General features: G+C 38.9%; 1 protein-coding gene across 1 annotated transcript in view; it reads right to left on the bottom strand.

The window, feature by feature from the left end:
• The window catches only part of ptprn2 (protein tyrosine phosphatase receptor type N2), a 290172-nt gene that overhangs the window by 32192 nt on the left and 238502 nt on the right, over positions 1–19478 (bottom strand). Inside the window, exons 14-15 of the mRNA XM_057823858.1 lie at positions 13166–13313; positions 7614–7687 (exon numbers count right to left, since the gene is read on the bottom strand). Of these exons, the coding sequence (XP_057679841.1) occupies positions 7614–7687; positions 13166–13313 (222 nt within the window). The remainder of the gene's footprint in view (positions 1–7613; positions 7688–13165; positions 13314–19478) is intronic.

Here is a 19478-nt window from a genome sequence, read left to right on the forward strand (position 1 = left end):
CTTTTGTCTGATTTGTGTACTGAGAAATTGTTTTTATGGTGTATGGTCAGAACCTTTATTAAAAACTTGAACAAGTTTTATGTACTTAAAACAGTACAGTTGCAGACTACAGTAGGGTCAGGAAGCTGTAATAAAATGTAATTTTTGAAGGAAATAGTCATCCATTTTGTCATCATTGTTACTTACAACATGCCTAAAACAACTTCAAGTTAAATTGTGAAGGTAATTGAGAAAGGTGCCGTTTATCCGATTAACCATCCAATTAATTGATTATAAAAATAATTGGTAGTTGCTGCCCTATTCAGTGCTGTTTTAACTAATTGGCTGCCATTGACTGAGATAAACGTCCAATCCATTTTTATCGCGGGTGTCCGGCTAAAACTTGCTAAATGCGCTCATCGCATAGACTTCATAATGATATTGACGGGGCGCGGGGCTGATTAATAGGGGGCCTGCATTGTTGGCGTGGCCGTCAAAAGCTGACTAAGTGGAATCACAGATAAAGACCTTTTTTCATTGAACATTTTTGTGAATAAATGAATAAATCCCTGAATTCTTTATAGATATGGACTCAAAACAGTCTCGATTCTTGGTTAAAAGCAACAACAACAAAAAAAAAACGTGCCGTTAGCATTTAATTTATGTAAATATATCGAAGTATGATGCTAGTTTGTCAGTCAATGTGGCAGCCGCCATATGTAAACAGTTTTTCCGGTGAAAATTCTTGTGAATAAATGCTTAAATCCCTGAATTCTTTTTAGATATGGATGTAAGACAGTCTCGATGCTTGGTTAAAAGCAAAAAACCGAGCAGTTAGCATTTATTTTACGCAAATATGTCGAAGAATGATGCTAGTCTGTTAGACAATGTGGTGGCAGACGTACAACAAAGAGCTTTTTACGTTGAAAATTCTTTAGGCAAAACGAAAAACATAATAATTACCTTGAATCCTCGAACAAATCACTCCTGAGACAATCACTCCTGTTTGTATGCTGTACAGCTTTAGTACTTTTTCAATATAAATCCGGCGTTGGATCGCTGCATGTGTCACTGCGGCAGACTGCGAATAACTGAAGCTGATTGTGGGATGGCCCCCTCCTCGAAGGTTAAATATGACCCGTCAATATCATTATGAAGTCTATAGTCATTGCTTAAGTGCGTAGATGTATGCTAATGATTCAATCAAAATGTATTGCGTGAAACTTGGTAGATACGTTAATAATTAGTAAAGCAGTGAAAAAGTCTCAGTAAACTTTGTTAAGAAAAACACCAGAAGTCCACTTTTTCAGATAAAAGATTTGGACTTAAAAAAAAAAAAATTCAAAAAAAAAAAATACAAGTATACAATCTATGTATGAAGTGAATGGACCCATCATAAATGCTTAGTAGCCCTCAACACACAAATTATTATTATTATTTTTTTAATCACAAAAAGCCCTCGATGGTATTGTAATATTTGTAAAATAGTTACAATACTTTAAAAAGTAACTAAATAATATAATGTCTAAATATTATTGACTATATTTTTACTATAATTGAGACATTACACTACTGAAAGAACATTTCATGTTCAGATTTTTGGGGGGGTAATTTACAACAACAACAATTAAGGGTAAAAAAGGGTTTCTCAAATATGACTATTTTTCTGAGTAAAAGGAGTACTGATAAGCCCTGTAACTCAGCACAGCAAATTTTAACTAATTGACTGCCATTTGACAGGAATACATATCCAATTTTGAATGGGAGTGAATCATCAGTCAAAATGGATGGCTGTCTATCGCAGTCATTAGCACTGATATACGACCATTCCTCGAAGTTCAAATGGATTTGACATCTATCATTGTCAATGGCAGCCAATGAGTTAATGTGGTTGTCAATTGTAATTTTTTTTGTCCCTCTATCAGGCAGTTGTCACACGAACAATTCCCCAGTGAAGAATCAATAAACGCTTATCTTCATGAAGGCAGCAGTACCTGATGCTGTGTCTATAGATTGTCAATTATCTTAAAAGATGACAAAAAATCTGATATTTCCAATGATGTACAGTTCCCTAAACGTTACACGCATGCAAAAAAGAGATCACTGGAACATTGTTGTACTTTAGCAATTTTTTTTCTCTCCACGCTTCCTGGTTAAAATTCCTCACATGGTTTTTGATAGAAGAGGAGGGGTGGGAAAAAAAACCTCCCCCCGCTGAAATGAAAGCCAAACGCAAGCGCCGCCGTTTCGTTTAGCCAATCTCAAGGACACAGACACGTTTCAGCCGCCGTCGCTTGAATACTAAAACGCAAACATGAAAGAACCGTCCTGCGTTTTCGGCCGTCTTCCACTCTGCCGTTGTTCCGAGGCGATTACGACGACGCGGGCGAAAGTCGTTCTCATTCGTTTTGAGGTAAAAAGGCTCACACAAAATGTCTTCTCTGCGTTCGCCGCTTTAGTCTGCTTTTATATCACAAAAGAAACCACACAAGCCGAATACCTGACATTGCCTTGCAGAAGACTTTCGATACCAAAATGAACACGTTTTGTTTGCTGTATCTGACTACGCAAGTTTTGTCTCTTAATGTCAAAGTTTTGGGAGTATCAGAGTACTCTTGCTGTTTATTTGAGTATTGTTCCTCACTATCGAAATGTTGTGCATGCTAGCCATGTATTGTTTCGGACTAAGCGTGCATTTATGTTGTCTACAGTTAAACCTCGATTAAACAAACTCAGAACTAACATATTCCGAATTAGGCATGTGCCGATAACCGGTTTCAAGGTATACCGTGGTATGAAAACGTCACGGTTTCAAAACCGCAAAAAATTTCCGTCATACCTTCCCTAAGGTATTAGCTATTTTTTATGTACCATAGATGCAGGGAGAAATCCCTCGTTGCAGCTGCAAGGCTCAACCCTCCCTTGTGCTACACGATGGCTGGCTTCCCCCCCATCGAAGAAAACCAAATCGGTGGTATGGGAATACTTCGGCTATGAAAAGTTAGTGTTGTTAATAATGGCGTTAGCGTTACTGAGGATGTAAAGGCGTACGTTACTATGCGTTACTACATTGATTGAATGACGCGAGAAAAGTCAGAGACACGGACTCACGCAGAGCGGGAGTGGGGAGGAGGCAAGGTAGTCGTGATGCCGTCGCAAATGCGCTGCTAGATGGCTCCAATAATACCTGACTGTAGCCGATAGCCTACAAACTACGCCCACATGATGCCACGGTAGCTATCAAATGTATATAGAACTAGATGCGAAATGACAGAAACGGCGGCGTAAGCACATGTATAAGCAACTATATGCGAAATGATAGACTCACTGGTGTTAGTAAACAGCCGCCATCTTAAAGCAGTAGACTTCTCAGAAAGGCTCTGTTGTAGAGAACCTTCCTAGCCAACCTAAGTAACTTTTTATCTAAAATACTCCTAAAACGGCAAAATATTGACTTGAATCCATCTTTAAATGATGAAACAGTTATAAAACTTTCACATGTTGAAAGTAGACAGAAGGAACTAATGCAGTGACGTTTGATTCACAACATTAAATGACTTCATAGCAAACGTTACTATGTTTTTTTTTGAGGGGGGGGGGGGTAAAAAAACATGAAAGGTAACACCAGTTACTTTGCCAAGTAACTAATTACTCTTACATTCAAGTAACTGAGTTACTAACTCAATTACTTTTTGGGAGAAGTAACTGTAATTGTAATCAATTACTTTTTAAAAGTAAGATTAACAACACTGGTTACGGACGGCCGTGGCTTAGAACAAGAGGGCTAACGGACATGTAAAACATGTTTGCGGAGGTTGGCTGCCGAGGAGGCAATACCTCCAATATGATTTCACATTTATAGAAAATCAAAGGATGGTAAACAATATCATGACTGTTTACCACCAGCTACGAGAGTTAACTCCAACGTGTTTAGTGTGTCTAGCGGTGGTGAAACGTGTTTTTTTCTTTCTGGCAACAGTCTGTGTTGAGAAAGAGTGTGTGTATAATGTAAACATAATACGAGTCATACACACATGCATTTTATGGAATTCAATTATTTTTGTTCTGATGATAATAATGTTAAACTGTGGCTTTGGGTTTACGCTCACCAAAAGGACTGCATTTATTTTAATTTTATTTACTGTAGAATATTTGTTTTGTTTTTTTTAAATTTATTTTAACTTAACATTATACTTATGTTCCAATTTGCTATTATGTTTAAAAACAAAAAATAAACCCAGATATCTCAAAGTAACACATTTTAGAGCTGTAATTGCAATATCGTGATCCGGTGAAACCTTTTGCATAAGGTTATCATAGAGTCAGAATCTCATACAGGCACATGCCTATTTCGAATTAACAGACTACAGATTACATAGTTTACTTCTGGAACTCAATAAGTAGACACATTAAATGTAAAACATACAAAGTACATTCACAACTATTTTCACTCAGCAGCATGCAATGATCACGCCTACTACCGTTTCTGAGGCGTTTTCGCAATAATTACAGCAAAGTTGGAAGCAAAGGTCAAATTTTTCCATTTTGTATGAATCACGGGAATCCATTTGTCTGTGTGAGTAAGACTGAGAATCTTACAGTCACCAAACTTTGTGCGAGGGTGCTCCTTGGACAGAGAAAGAATTAGTCAATATTTATTAAGTGGTTGATTAAGAAATGACCTCAAAATCAATTTATGTAAATCAGACGCAAATAATATCTGCAAATCTGTTGTCATCACCATTGGAACCAACAAGTCCCAAATGATTGAAAGAAATAATTAAAAAAGAAATTGCTTAAAATTACTGCTAATTTAAACCACTAAAATTAGAATGGATTGCCAAGGAACATCAACATAGTAATAGTATTGGAAATTATTGAAATGTACCTTAAATATAGTTCTTCAACGATTAATCAGTTAACTCGAGTAATTCGATTGGAAAAAAGCTTCAAATAAAATTTTGTTTCTTTGATGCTTCATTTAATTAGAGTGGTTTTGTAATGCTTTGTTTTTAAAGAGTTTACATTTAGTTTTATTGATCTAGGTGTATACACTGCCCATTAGTGGCAACAGTGAATATGACAACTTATCTAACATGGCTGGATCCAGCTGCTCCCTGCTAAGACCAACATAAGGTTGTAATTTTTTCGTTTGAGCTAATAATATAATTGTTTATGCATCCGAAATTTACTTTAGAAGTATATTTTGATTTTTTTTATTGTGGGAATATATGCTTGGACAATTTGGTAAGAGCATTGTAAAAAAAAAAAAAAAAAAAAAAAAAAGGTTAGCATTTTATAGCGTTTAAGCTAGCTGACTTTTGTTATGCAAGTTAGCCAATTTTTCTTTCGTTGTACTTTGATCCCTTTTTATTATTTTTTTTAAGCTTAGGTATTTTAATTTATTGTTAAATGCATTTATTGCTCTTGGGACATGAAAGTGCAATTCTGCATAGTTAAAAAAAAACACTCGGGAATTTTATTCTGCAACACATTAAATGTTCCTAATCCGATTACTCAGTTATTCGAACTAACTAATTGATAGATTAATCGATAACTTAAATAATCGATAGCTACAGCCCTACTTCAGTATATGTGCTTTAGTTTATGATAAATTGCACAACATCGGGAGCTTCTAGGCCATGAAACACCTTGCTGCAATTGAACAGATAATCTGCCAAGCAACTCTGTTGAATTGAGGTTTAAAAATAATCATGTATTTTTTTCCCCCCAGTTGTTTGTTCCTGACAACTTAAAGTCATATCTGAGTCTTCAAGTACAGTGGTACTTCTACATACGAAGTTAATTTGTTCCAGGACCTTGTTTGTAAGTCGAAATGGCCGTATGTCGAGCAGGATTTTCCCATAAGAATACATTATAATTGCATTAATTCGTTACACAGCCCGAAAACCTACACTAAATCCTGAAGAAATACTGCTGTTACTATTGCAAATAGCAATTACAAACCCTAACCCAAACAAATAAATTATGAATAGAAATTGGGATAATATAAGATAAAATAAGACTTTATTAATCCCTCATAAGGGAAATTCAGGCACTGCGGCAGCTCAAACAGTGTACAATAAAACAAGTAGACAAACTGTAAGAACTATATTAAAATAAATAGATAAATGAATAATAATAATAATAATAATAATAATACCTGTCATAATGGAACAAATTGGGTTCTAATGTGGCGGATGTATTTTGCGTGATGTACCTGAACGCACCGCGTAGCTGACGACAGAGTGAGAGAAAGTGCAATTGAGATATTACTTTCTCTTTTAACGTCCTGTTGCTGCTGGCGTCAACGGCCGCGGGCAGTTGGCGTGTTGCACAAGTTCTGAAATAAATGATTAAAAACCTGACGAAGCTGGCGATCTCTTTGGCGATGGTACAATAATAATTGGCACCTTAACTTATGAAGACTGGGGAACGGAGGTCGGAGGAGTATTGTCAAGCAGCTCACCGACGCGCACCCCACGCTAATATTTATCTATCATTTCCATCATTTAAATGGTAAGCCTCACCATTTTCCTTTTTTCATCACCTGCTTTAACATTCTTGAAACCCATGTTGATTTCTCTCACATGAAAATCCGCCGTGCGTCCGTCTTGCGGGAAAACAATGTAATTGCAAAGCTGTCATAAATCGTCATATTTGGAGCATTTCGTCGGATGTAGAAACAAACGGCGAGTCAAATTTTACGTCGGATGTCGAAAAGATCTCGTGTCGAAGCGATCGTATGTCGAGATACCACTGTGTTGCTCCTGAGCCTGAAAATTGCTTATGACTAACTGGTGATCGCACCAAACTATTCAAGCATCTTCGTAATTTTGCAAGGCATAACTGATATTTGACAAGAAGGTGGAGGAGTGAGGACAGCTAAGTTAGCTCATTAGCTTCCATGAAGTGAGCCTGATTATTTTTTATTCGGACACTGCAGCCTCGGAGCTAATGAAGAGGAAAAAGCCACATTGACAGACATAATTATCAGTTTTGCTAGACACAGCCGGGGGTCCCTATTGTGGTGTAATTACCCTTCTTTCATCCGCCCCCCCAAATCCTCCTCCCGTGTCCTGCCACTTCCTCGCCCACTTGCATCCCTTCGGTCGTTTAACCCCCAAAATGTTATTCTTTGTTGAGCGCAACCTTGAAAAAGCGATGTGTGAATATGCCATCAGAGAAAATGGAGCATGTAAAAGAGCGGATTGTTTGTTTGTTTGAGAGGCGTATAAAGCTTTTAGTGCGGCTCCCTCGTCTATCTGCTTGGAAAATCCCAAATACTGTATTTGAAATGCATAGCTTCCTGTTGCTTTTGATGGAGTCCCTTTGCAGTAACCTCGGGGGAAATCACAACTGACAACATGTGGTGATGGTGGTGGGAGTACTTAAAAAAAAAAAAAAAATAGCCTTAGCACACTCCCGCATAGTTTTGGATATATCTAGAGATGTATACACTTGTAACAAAAGATGCGTGTTGTTCGTTCTGTATTGATGAAACACACAAAACGCATCCCAGCTCGGAAAGAAAGTTTTGCAAAAAAAGATCAATAGACTCAAATCGATGACGAGCCAAATGGAAAAAGCAGACACAAGCCCAAAAAACACAGCGTTGACTGAACAATACTCACAATTGGGCTGGCATTGATGTAATCGGAGCCGCTATGGTTATTCTCTGCTTTCAAGGTGATCCTGGAATGATCATCTGTAACAAAGATGCATAATTCATTAGTATTTTCCCTGCCTGCCGACCCCCGCGCGGAAAAACAACGGAATACCACGCGACTCGGCTTGAAAATGAAGCCGAGACAGTGTGCGTGGGGAGAAGAGAGCTTTCATCACGCTTTCATCACGCGCAATTCCGGAATAAGCTCTCCACCTCCAATAAGAGAGGGTCCCTCAAGTCCTTGGTATCTCTATGAAAATCTAATGCTTTTGAACGCACACCCGGCGTTCCTGTTTAACACGTCGCCTTGAGTGACAGCCAAGCTTCTAATCTCAGACGTTCAAGTGTTATACGCCGTCAAGAGTGGGTGTTTGTGTCACCATTGATTGACAGTTATGCAAAAAAACAAGCCAACTGCTACTTGGCGTCAACTAATTCCCCCAACGGAGTACTGACGACAACATTTGGGAACACGTCGCAGTGTGAGAAAATTGTTGGTCATGGTTGTGAATGCACTGAAAGACATCACCCAACTATAATTTTTGCCCTCGTCCCTCGTCACTGGTCAAAATACAAAATTTTGATTGATATTGCATTTAGGGAATAACAAATAAACCGATAAATTTGTAAATTTTCATCCCTCTCAAAGGGCGGACATTGTCCGAGAGTTGCTGTTGATTAAAATTAATGCCACAAGGTCTCTAAATGTGTCATGAAATTACATACAGTGGTATGAAAAAGTATCTGAACCTTTTGGAATTTCTCACATTTCTGCATAAAATCACCATCAAATGTGATCTGTTCTTTGTCAAAATCACACATATGTAAAAACAGTGTCTGCTTTAACTAAAACCACCCAAACATTAATAGGTTTTCATATTTTAATGAGGATAGCATGCAAACAATAACAGAAGGGGGAAAATAGTAAACCCTCTGCCTAAAGAGACTTAAAGAGCAATTGAACCAATTTTTACCAAGCAATTTAAGTCAGGTGTGTGCCCAATCACTGATGAGTGGTTTAAAGCGCCCAACCCACTATAAATCACAGAATTGTCTTGATGAGAAGCATTGTCTGATGTGCATCATGGCTCGGTCAAAAGAGCTGTCTGAAGACCTGAAATCAAGGATTGTTGATTTGTATAAAGCTGGGAAAGGATACAAAACCATCTCTAAGGCTACGTTCATACTACAGGTCTTAATGCACGAATCCGATTTTTTGTCATATCCGTTTTTTTGGCGTGCCCGTTCAGACTGCTTTTATCCATTGAGACCGTTCAAGTATTACGCATGCGCACTAATTCGCAGTCCGACACGCGCTAAGCAAGAAGACCCGCATGCGCAGAAGCATCAAAACAAATGACACACGTCATCCGTCATTCCAGGGATATCATGTTTTGCTTTTCAAAAGGAGGACACAAATAACAGACATAAATAATCCCCGTTTAGGCTTATATTCAAAGTTTATATGGATCGATAGCATGCACGCACTGTCCGTGCATGTCACACACATATGGGCAGTTTGCCCCGACTCTCTCTCGGCCGTGTAAGCAATGTTGAAATATTGCTCACTTGTAACAGAGAAAACTGAGCATTCTCAGGCTTATCCTCAACCCATTTTTATTTTTTTATGACTGTTGTGAAGCCCAGCCCTTCCCCGAAAGGCAAGCTAGGCGCTAATAACGCACAGGTGCATCGCTACGGTAACGACTCTCTCGCTATTTGATGACGTAATTGCTGCATGAAATCCGATTTGCGGGACTGGACAGTACAGACCGCCGCGACAGTCTGGAAAAATGTGGCCCAGATCGGATTTAGACCACATACGAAAGTGACCCAGATCGGATTTGAAATGGTCCCGTTCTATGCGACTTGTCACGTTCAGACCGTCAAGTTAATGCCTCACTCGAGTCGGAAAAACACGAAAAAATCGGATTCGTGCATTAAGACCTGTAGTATGAACGTAGCCTAACAGTCTGGATGTTCATCAATCGACAGTCAGAGAAGTTGTCTACAAATGGAGAGAGCTCGACACTGTTGCTTCTCTCCCAAGTAGTGGCCGTCCACCAAAGATGACGCCAAGAGTTCAGCACACAATACTCAGAGAGGTAAAAAAGAACTCTGGAGTGTCTGCTAAAGACTTACAGAAATCACTGTCACAGTCCAATATCCCTGTGCACACATCAGCTATAGTCAAGAATGGTGTTCATGGGAGGACTCCATGGTGGACGCCACTGCTGTCTAAAAAAAACATTGTTGCTCGTTTAATGTTCGCAAAAAGGCACTTGGACACTCAACAGAAGTTTTGGCAAAATATTTTGTGGACTGATGAAACCAAAGTTGAATTGTTTGGGAGTAACACACAACGTCATGTGTGGAGGAAAAATGGAACAGCTCACCAACGTCAACACCTCATCCCCACCGTCAAGCATGGTGGAGACAGCATCATGATTTGGGGCTGTTTTGCTGCCTCAGGGCCTGGACAACTTGCAATCATTAATGAAAGAATGAATTCAAAAGTTTATCAGGATGTTTTGCAGGATAACCCGAGGCCGTCTGTCAGACAGTTGAAGCTAAAAAGAGGATGGATGCTGCAACAAGACAATAATCCAAAACACAGAAGTAAATCAACTTCGGAATTGTTTCAGAAAAAAAAATACACGTTCTGGAGTGGCCAAGTCAAAGTCCAGACTTGAACCCCATTGAGATGCTGTGGGATGACCTAAAGACAGCGATTCCAGGAATCTGACTGAACTACAGCAGTTTTGTAGAGTAGAATGGGCCAAGATTAGTCCTGATCGATGTGCCAGACTGATCTGCGGCTACAAGAAGCATCTGCTGCTGCCAAAGGGGGAGCCACAAAATAATAAATGTGATGGTTGACTTAGTTATTTTCCCCCTTCTGTCATTGTTTGCATACTATCCTCATTAACATACGAAAACCTATAAATGTTTGGGTGGTTTTAGTTAAAGCAGACACTGTTTTTTCATCAGTGTGATTTTGACAGACAAGATCAGATCACATTTGATGGTGATTTTATGCAGAAATGTGAGAAATTCCAATAGGTTCAGATAATTTTTCATACAACTGTAATGGACTGAACAACATTACAAACGACTGAGCCCAGCATTTTCATGACTACCTGCTTATCATTGCCATTTTGTGCCTTTAAAGTATTGCTACAGATAATCTGGATTCCTGACTGAATATCTTAGCAATTTTCCTGACTGGTTATTGGTTTAGACTACCTGATTTATTAAACCTGAAAGTGCCTCAGCAGAAACAATCGCTTCTGCACTAGGAGTGGGAACCTCTGGGTACCTCACGATACGATATGTGATACAAGGCTCACAATAACGATAATCCTACGTTATGTCGACGCAACAATTATAGATACATTGGTCAAGAAATCCTTCAAGGATATTCTAAAAAAAACAACTAATTATGAGAAAAACAAGCTATTTTCATCCTTTTGCCTGGATTGGAATGAGTTTATCACTTGTAGACGTCCAGTCCATTTGAACTGGGAGGGTGGCAGCGAATTAACATTTGTTCATTCACTGTCATCCCTCCCACTTCAAACGGATTGGACGTCTATGGCCGTCAGTGGCAGACAATGACTGGCAATTAGTTCATTTTGGGGCATTTCACGTCATTTCCTGTTGATTTTTGGTCGCTTCCTTTTCCTTTGGGGCATTTTCGATTACTTCCTGTTTATTTTGGGGCATTTACAGATCACTTCCTGTATATTTTGAGTTACTGAAAAGTAAGTGGCTCAAGAAAGTCCCCAAATGAATACAAAGTGACTCAAAAGCACTTGACTTGTAAATGCCCACAAGACTGGCTGTAAATGCACTATTTTTCATGCTATTGACAGCACTAGATGTCCTATCCAGTCATAATAAATTGGACGTCTAGCACTGTCAATGGCGACAGTGATCTAACGTAGACACTATTCTAATGGAAGATTTTGGTCGCAACATGTTGGTTCCTATTTTTTTAAACAGCGACAGATTTTTAAAACGATACAGTGGTACCTCTACATACGAAGTTAATTGGTTCCAGGACCAAGTCGAAAATGTCGTATGTCGAGCAAGATTTTCCCATAAGGATACATTATAATTCCATTAATCCTACACTAAATCCTTAATAAATACTGCTATTCCAAATAGCAATTACACAGAGCAAAACAAAGAATGAATAAAAATCTGAATAATAATATAATAATGGTAACAATAATAATACCTGTAATAATGTAACGAATCGGGTTCTAGTGTGGCAGATCTATTTTTGCGTGGTGTACCTGAACGCACCGAGTGGCTGACGTGTCATAGTATAGGATCTTTTACTTTCACTTCAGTTGTTCAGTTGCGACGGACAGTAGGCATGTTGTGTTGCACAAGTTCTGAAATAAATGATGAGCTGTCGATTTCTTTAGCGATGTTACAATAATAACAATAATTTCCACCTTAACTTATAAAGACTGGCGAACGGAGGAAGACCGCCGAGATCATAGACCATCTACGGCCGTATAGTTGAGCCAGTTCATGGATGCGCACCCCATGCTCTTACTTTTTTTTTATCATTTCCATCTTCATTTCAATGGTAAGCATCAACTTATTCCTTTTTTTTTCCACCACTTGCACTAACATTTTTGGAACCCATGTTGATTTCTCTCACAAGAAAATATGCCATGCGTCCATCTTGCGGGAAAACAAAGAAACTGCGGCTCTGTCATAAATCGTCGTAATTTGAGCATGTCGTTGGATGTAGAAACAAATGGTGAGTCAAATTTTACTCCGAGTCAAACTCTCGGATGTCGAGAAGATCGTGTGTCGAAGCGATTATATGTCGAGGCACCACTGTAAATCCATTCTTGGTGGGAGCTTATCGATAAACTTTTGGGCTACAAAGTATCGCGATATATGCCCTTTTTGATATAATGTCACACCCCTACTCTGCACTGCATCCCCAATGAGAAGGCGTTAAACATTTCCTAAATTAACAACAAACATGGTAGTGGTTACATCACTGCACTCGCTTTCTCATTCTCGCCCTTCTGCAACCAGGGTCTGAATCCACATTGTTACTGTGGCAGTTGAGCGTGCTAACTACTGAGCTAACAGCCTAGTGTACTTTTAGCTGCAAGTACGCACTCTTAAGTTCTAAGAGAAAAAGGTTTTCCTAACCTTCTGTACGCATAGTACTTTCTCCAACTGGTGTACCTTAGCTCAGCAGTCAGCACGCTCGACTGCCAAGGTGACAGTGTGGGTTAGAATCCCAGTTGGACAGAAGAGAAATAGAGGAAAAGCAATGCAACAATTTCAGCACCACCATTAAGAACGGAAACATTTTTTTCTACCATGATTTGCAGTTTAAAAAACATCTACAAAAATTTATTGTAAAATTTACAGTCAGAGACTCACTATACCGTTTTTACAACAAAGATAGCTCCCAGTGTTTGGCTTCGACTGATTTCATTTTTTTCTACATCGTAAATGCAATTAAAAAATACTTACACGCTAGCACGGCATCCGAGCGGTTCTTCCTGACACTCTGCTCGCTCCGGGCCACGTTGCAGGTGGCTGGTTCCGCTTGATACAAGCACAGCGCCTCCCACTCGCGCTGCAGACGGTTCTTGTTCTTCAAGTGGTCCTCCATGTACGACTGAGGGAAAACAAGATTTCCATTTCACGCCACAAGACTGAAAGGTGCCCAGACATTAGGTGGCGAGGAAGGTTGCGGTTTGAGGGAAGGTAATGTTTTTTTTTTTTTTGTAGTTTGAGGAGGGTTGAAAACACAATTAAGACTCCTGAGAGGTTTGTCAGCTGTAGAAATACTTGAGGGGTGTTTCAGTGTCGCCCTTTACTGCTTGCACCGCCACTGATAAGATTGTCTACGTTTAAGCCGTCGCTCGCAGAGGACGAAATTGAATTCGCTAGAGAGCCAAAGATGGCAAAAAAGAAAGGGGACGCTGTGTGTGTGTTTGTGTGTATACTCCCAAATCAGGGCAAGTCTTAGGGAGATTAAAGGACGTAGCTGGCAAGGGGAAGCTTTTTTTTTTAAGTAGGCGCCATATTTCCCCCCTTCAAGTCTTGTATCATGGGTCTCCTCCCGATGGGGGTTAAATGGTTTAGTCGTCAATTGTGCGGGGAGGAAGATTACAGACTCATAAACTGATGTCAGGGATCAGCTGGCTAATACAATGAAAGTGATACCCACATGCGCTGCAGGTTTATCCCATATTAAAGACGGCGTAGGTAGACTGAGCAGCTTCATTGTGACATTTTGCACAATCTGTCAGACGCTAAAAGCACGTCTTTGCGGAATAAAAAACACAAATGCCGTATAGCTGGTAATCACAAATAGGCCTGTCCAGCACACAATGGGTAATTACCCTTTGATGGCTAATGAATTCGCATGACTCAGACAGGATATTAGGTGAGTCTTTAAGACACTTACAAATGGGACTAATGATGGGAATCAAAGTTTATTGTTTGGTATGAAAGCTAAAGTGCCAGAGAGGTCCTAAAATCAAGCACTCCTGATTAATGCAGGGACATAATGAGACAGCAGTGTTTTCCACCTCCACATTTAATGGCAGGCTCCTAAAATCAAATCTCTGCTGTCGCTGGGATCTTTTATTTCCATGAACCATTTTTTTTTTCATGAATTTGGATGTATTTTCAATGTCTTTTGCTTTCAGACTTTTTCTGAAAGAAAAAAATCCATCAAAAACAGGTATTGTCTGCAACTATTGTTAACAGTTATTGCTTCTGACTACTCGTGTATTGGTTCTGTCAATGCCAGCATTACTCTTTTGTATTTAAGTTTTTTTTCTCTTAGAATTAAGTAGCTACTATCAGTTTAGTATTCCTGCTTAAAAGGGTATTGTTCCTGCCTCGAGTTAACAAAAACGCATGAAACGAATTGAAAAAACATTTTCATAAAAGGTATATAAAACGATATTTTTATCTACAAAAACAACCGTAATTTAAGGACTATTAGCCGCTACTTTTGCCCTCCGCTTTGAACCCTGCGGCTTATAGTCCAGTGTGTCTTATATATGGATTTTGCTGCCCGACAAAGTGTATGTCCTAAGTAGGATTGTTAAAACTATTGAATCGTATTGATCCTGAAATGTATCAGGATACGGTAGTTGTTTACTCTGTTATCTATTGGTTTTTGGGCTATCACAGTTAAGAAAATTTTGTTGTCATGGGGTAAATTTGATTCTGCACGACTCTTGATAGTCGTTGTTTCGTTTCATTGTTAACTCATTGGCTGCCGTTGACTGGGCTTGACATCTAATCCATTTGAAGTGGGAGGGTTGCAAATGAATGAACATTTATTTGCTGCCAAAAGAAATTTTTATTTTAATATTTAGGCGCGGTTTATCTATGGACAAATGCCGTTTTCGTGTTAAATTTGTGGGGTGCGGCTTGTAGTCCGAAAATAACAGTAGCTGAAACTACTTTACATTTCAAAACTATTTATAATGACAATAAATCTGTCCTTTGTTTTCGTCGTCAATTTCAGTCTTGAGCTTTCATGGTTGATTTGAAATGTTCTCTTATTTTCTGTATCACTGACCTTTTCTAAAATCTTGCACACAAGACACACATAAGAAAACTAATACAAAAATAGATAAAAACAAACCTACAGTACATAATCTAAAAAATAATTAAATAAAAACAATTTAAAAAAAATAATTGAAAAACAAAATTAAAACAAACCAAACTAACCAAAATAAAAAATCCACAATGATCTCTGCTTGTGGCTTTACTACCCTACTTGACTTTTTTCCCATGCTAATCTACTATTGTTCCAAACAAACAATTGCACTAGATTGTAGTACTACTTCAGTGCTATTGTACTACTTCTACTATTGCTCCAGGCTAGTCCACAACTGATTCTCACTACTTGACTATTTTCCCCAGACTACTCGACTAGTGTCCGCGGACTATACAACTATTGTCCCAGACTACTGGATTACCATTTTAGACTAGTCAATTATTGTTCCATACCATTCGATTACATTCCCAGACGACTTGATTATTATTCCTGACTACTTGACTATTGTTCCAGACAAGTGTTGTTTTTGGCAGTCTCTTATTTTGGACGATAATATTTATTAGTCTTAGTCATATTTTAGTTGTCTCAAAATGTGTTTGTCTAGGTCTAGTTTTTGTTGACGAAAACTGATTTTGTCCCGTTTTAGTCGATGTTGACTAGAAATGTTTTCGTCTGTAAAATTAAAAAACGTTACTACAAAAATAAAGGTTTCCAACTATTTCGAATGAACACTGACAGATGAGCACATATTGGAGCGTCTGTCTACAAGGCCAACGCCAACTTGGTGATAATATACACTCAGCAGGAAAACAATACATTATTTTCAATTTACTATACCCACCTGGACGCCACGAACTGTATGTAAATAAAAGTTTAAGAGGACTATTAGGCTAATGCGAATTCTATGCTAACGCTACGAGTTACCTTTCGTGTGTGATGATCACTCAGCTGAGACCTTTAAAGGCTAAAGCACCATTGCATTTTCTCTCTGGCCAAGATAAGAAAACAAATCTTACCGTGTGCGTCTCAAAACAAGCAATGGAGAGACTGGAGAGGACAATGGCACGTCACATGAGTGACACAACCAAACACTGCTACGATGCAGGCTAACTATACATAAAATGTCACACATTGTGAACATGTGACTGAAAATGGCCATTTTCATCTCGTTGTAGTCTTGTCAGATGAAAACTAGCATTAGTTTCGTTATGTTTTAGTCTCCCAAAACATGTTTTTTGGTCGTTATTGTCTCGTCATCCTCATGAAAAAAATTGTTCGTTGACGAAATGTTTTCATTATAGTCACCGTTTACGGGAAAAAAAACACTGTTCCAGACGACCTGACTATTGTCCTGAGTATCTGAAAATCTATGCTTACTATGTAGTTATCGTTTCTGTTGATCCAAATGTGGTCTGACTACTTAGAAATACATTATGTCTACCTGGACGTTGTTCCTTCAGAGTTAGTTAGTACCGTATCTGAAAATTGATGTTTCTGATTTTCAGAGTGTTGCTCCTGACTTACCTGGATAATATTTGTTCCTACTCGGGTATTGTTCCTATATGGAAAGGAATTGTTCTTGACTAGTTGGTTATTATTCATGACTATCTCAGTATCTTCTTGACTATCTTTTTTTTTTTTATTGGTCATTACTTGTTTTCCCCCTGACCCCTCTGACCAAGTATTACTTCTGATTACCTGTTCCGATCGTAGTATTCTTCTGTACTATAATTGCTCCAGATAACCTGAGTGTTATGTCTGACTGCTCTATCCGAGGTAGTTCCTGACAATCCAACTACAGCTTCTGTCTGGCAATTACACCAGCCTACCTGAGGATTGTTCCTGACAACTTTGATACTTTTACTTCCTAGTTAAGTATTGGAGCCTGACAAACTAAGTCCTAAAGTACTTTTCCATTTGAGTCCTCTTTCCCCCACTGCCTGCCCGTCACCTGTCATGTTGTACTCTCTCCAGCATCGCATCCGCTCCCAAGTGCATCGCGTTCTATTCAAACGACATCCTGAATTGATTGCCTTCTACATTCATATTTCTGCCTTAACGCCACGCAGCCGGCAGCCCCCTTATCAAGGCGACGAGCTCCCGGCGCGAGGCGGCGGACCGTGGTTTATTCCGCAGTCGGGCTAGTGAAGGTTTAGCGAATGAGGGGAGGATTACGTGTGCCAATCAGGGACTTGGGATGGGGGAGGCCCGCGTGTCAGGGAAACAATGGCTAATCCCATAAAGCAGTCTGCTCAACGGCCGAGTCTGCTGGGTGAAATCGGGATGAAGGCGGACCACAAACAACAGGTAACACATTACTGTCAAATTTAAACTAACAACAGTCTGTAAAGGGAAGAGGGAGGGCAGGGAGGGAATTTATGAAGTGTACGCCAGAGGTGGGCAAAGTAAGCTCTGCTATTTAATCCGGCGCATCACACGCTTACATGACTGATTAATAACTCATTCAATAACCAACCAAAAAAAAAATATTAATCAAATAAATGATTTATCATACATAGTATAGTACAACATGCATGATTTTCATGATTATAAATAAAAACACAATAAAAATATTAGTAAAATATTTGTTATTACTTCATAGCAGTACTAAAAATGGAAAAACAAGAATGTTCATTTATCGTTTTTTTTTTTTTTTTTTTTTTTTAAACCTCATCTACAAAACACCATCAGTTCCAAAATCAATGTTGGCCCTCGAGTCCATCCTTGTGATTGATTTAAAATTAAAACTGCAACTATACGACTATTGTCCTTAACAATTCACCTCTAAAACGAAATTAAACAGCCCTGAGGCATGAAAATATGGCAGTCGTGCCAAGGGCAATATTATGAATAAATGTATGTATCCCACCGGCTATCCTAACAGTTTCCCAGCATGGACTGCGAAGCATTTTTCGCTTGCCGTCTGTGCGGTGCTGTCCATGGTCCTGCACTGAGTGAGGCTCTGACTATGCAAAACAGTAATGGGTGTGTCAAAGCATTTCCGGATAAACAAGAAGAAGCTGATGACTCAGCACAAGGCGGCTTCCAATTTCACTTCACAAGTTACACAAGACTTTTTTTTCCCATTTGAAGTGTGAGTGCAAGCTTTGGAACGCTACGTATTCATCACGCTTCTCCCCACGCCGCTCTGCTCCAAATAGAGAGAGGGAGCGACGGAGAGATGAGATGAGAGGGGCAAATACAGGCCCGAGATGAGCGATAAGAAGGCAATCACACACATGGTTTGACGGGAGATGATGGCGGAATGTTAAGGAGAGTCTCGTGAGGGCCCCTTTCCAAAATGGAGGGTCCCTGAAATCGTTCTGCTTTGAAACCAAAATGCCTTTTCACCTAAAACAAAATGTGCGTATGTATAGTATATAAATGAGTTTTACATCACGTATCCTGTATACTAAAACACAACAAAGTTTTACAGAATGCAATGACAAAGAAAAACAATAACGACCATTTTTAAATAATAAAATAAGACTTGTACAATTTAAATTGATAATTTTTTTTCCCCCAGAAATTTTGAAAACGACATTAAAGTTAGAACAGATTTTAGGAGGGAAGTTCAAGAAACTCAAACATGTAAGCCTATAAAACAAATCCGATAAAATTGATGGATGAAATAATTAACAAATGAAATATTCATTCATTTACAATAATTTTTTTAAAAGACGAAATAACTCTAAAAGTTAAGTTAAAAAAAACACATAGGATTTACTGTAATTTCCCGAATATAACGCTGACTTTTTTCCCCCAAAATCAACTTGTAAAATCATGACTTGCATTACAAACGGGTACATGGATGTAGACAGAAATATATACATAATGCATATATATATAAACCGATTTTTATTTTTATTGACACGGCCACGTTGTGTTGAAGAAACGTATGCGGCGACCCGTTGCCAACCATTACGGTACGTGACGTCACCATTTTGTTTCGGTAATACTTCACTCTAATCGGCCGAATGATTTCGTCTGTGTTAAATTCTGCTTTTTTCACTCTTCATAAAGCACAGAATTTAGTTTTTTGAACTCATTTGAGTCAATGTTTATTGCAGCTCCGCAACTCGGGCCATAACAAACGTAAGCACACAGACTTCCTGTGTCCGTCAACTATATCAGTCCCTCGGGAAACTCAAACCCACATAACAATAGTTCTTATTTTTACTGACGTGTCGACAGCAATGAGCTCTCTCGGATTTCCGACTTACGTTCTCACTTTCATTTTACCGTATCAATCCATGG

The sequence above is a fragment of the Corythoichthys intestinalis genome, chromosome 20, assembly GCF_030265065.1.
Source record: "Corythoichthys intestinalis isolate RoL2023-P3 chromosome 20, ASM3026506v1, whole genome shotgun sequence".
Lineage (NCBI taxonomy): Eukaryota > Metazoa > Chordata > Actinopteri > Syngnathiformes > Syngnathidae > Corythoichthys > Corythoichthys intestinalis.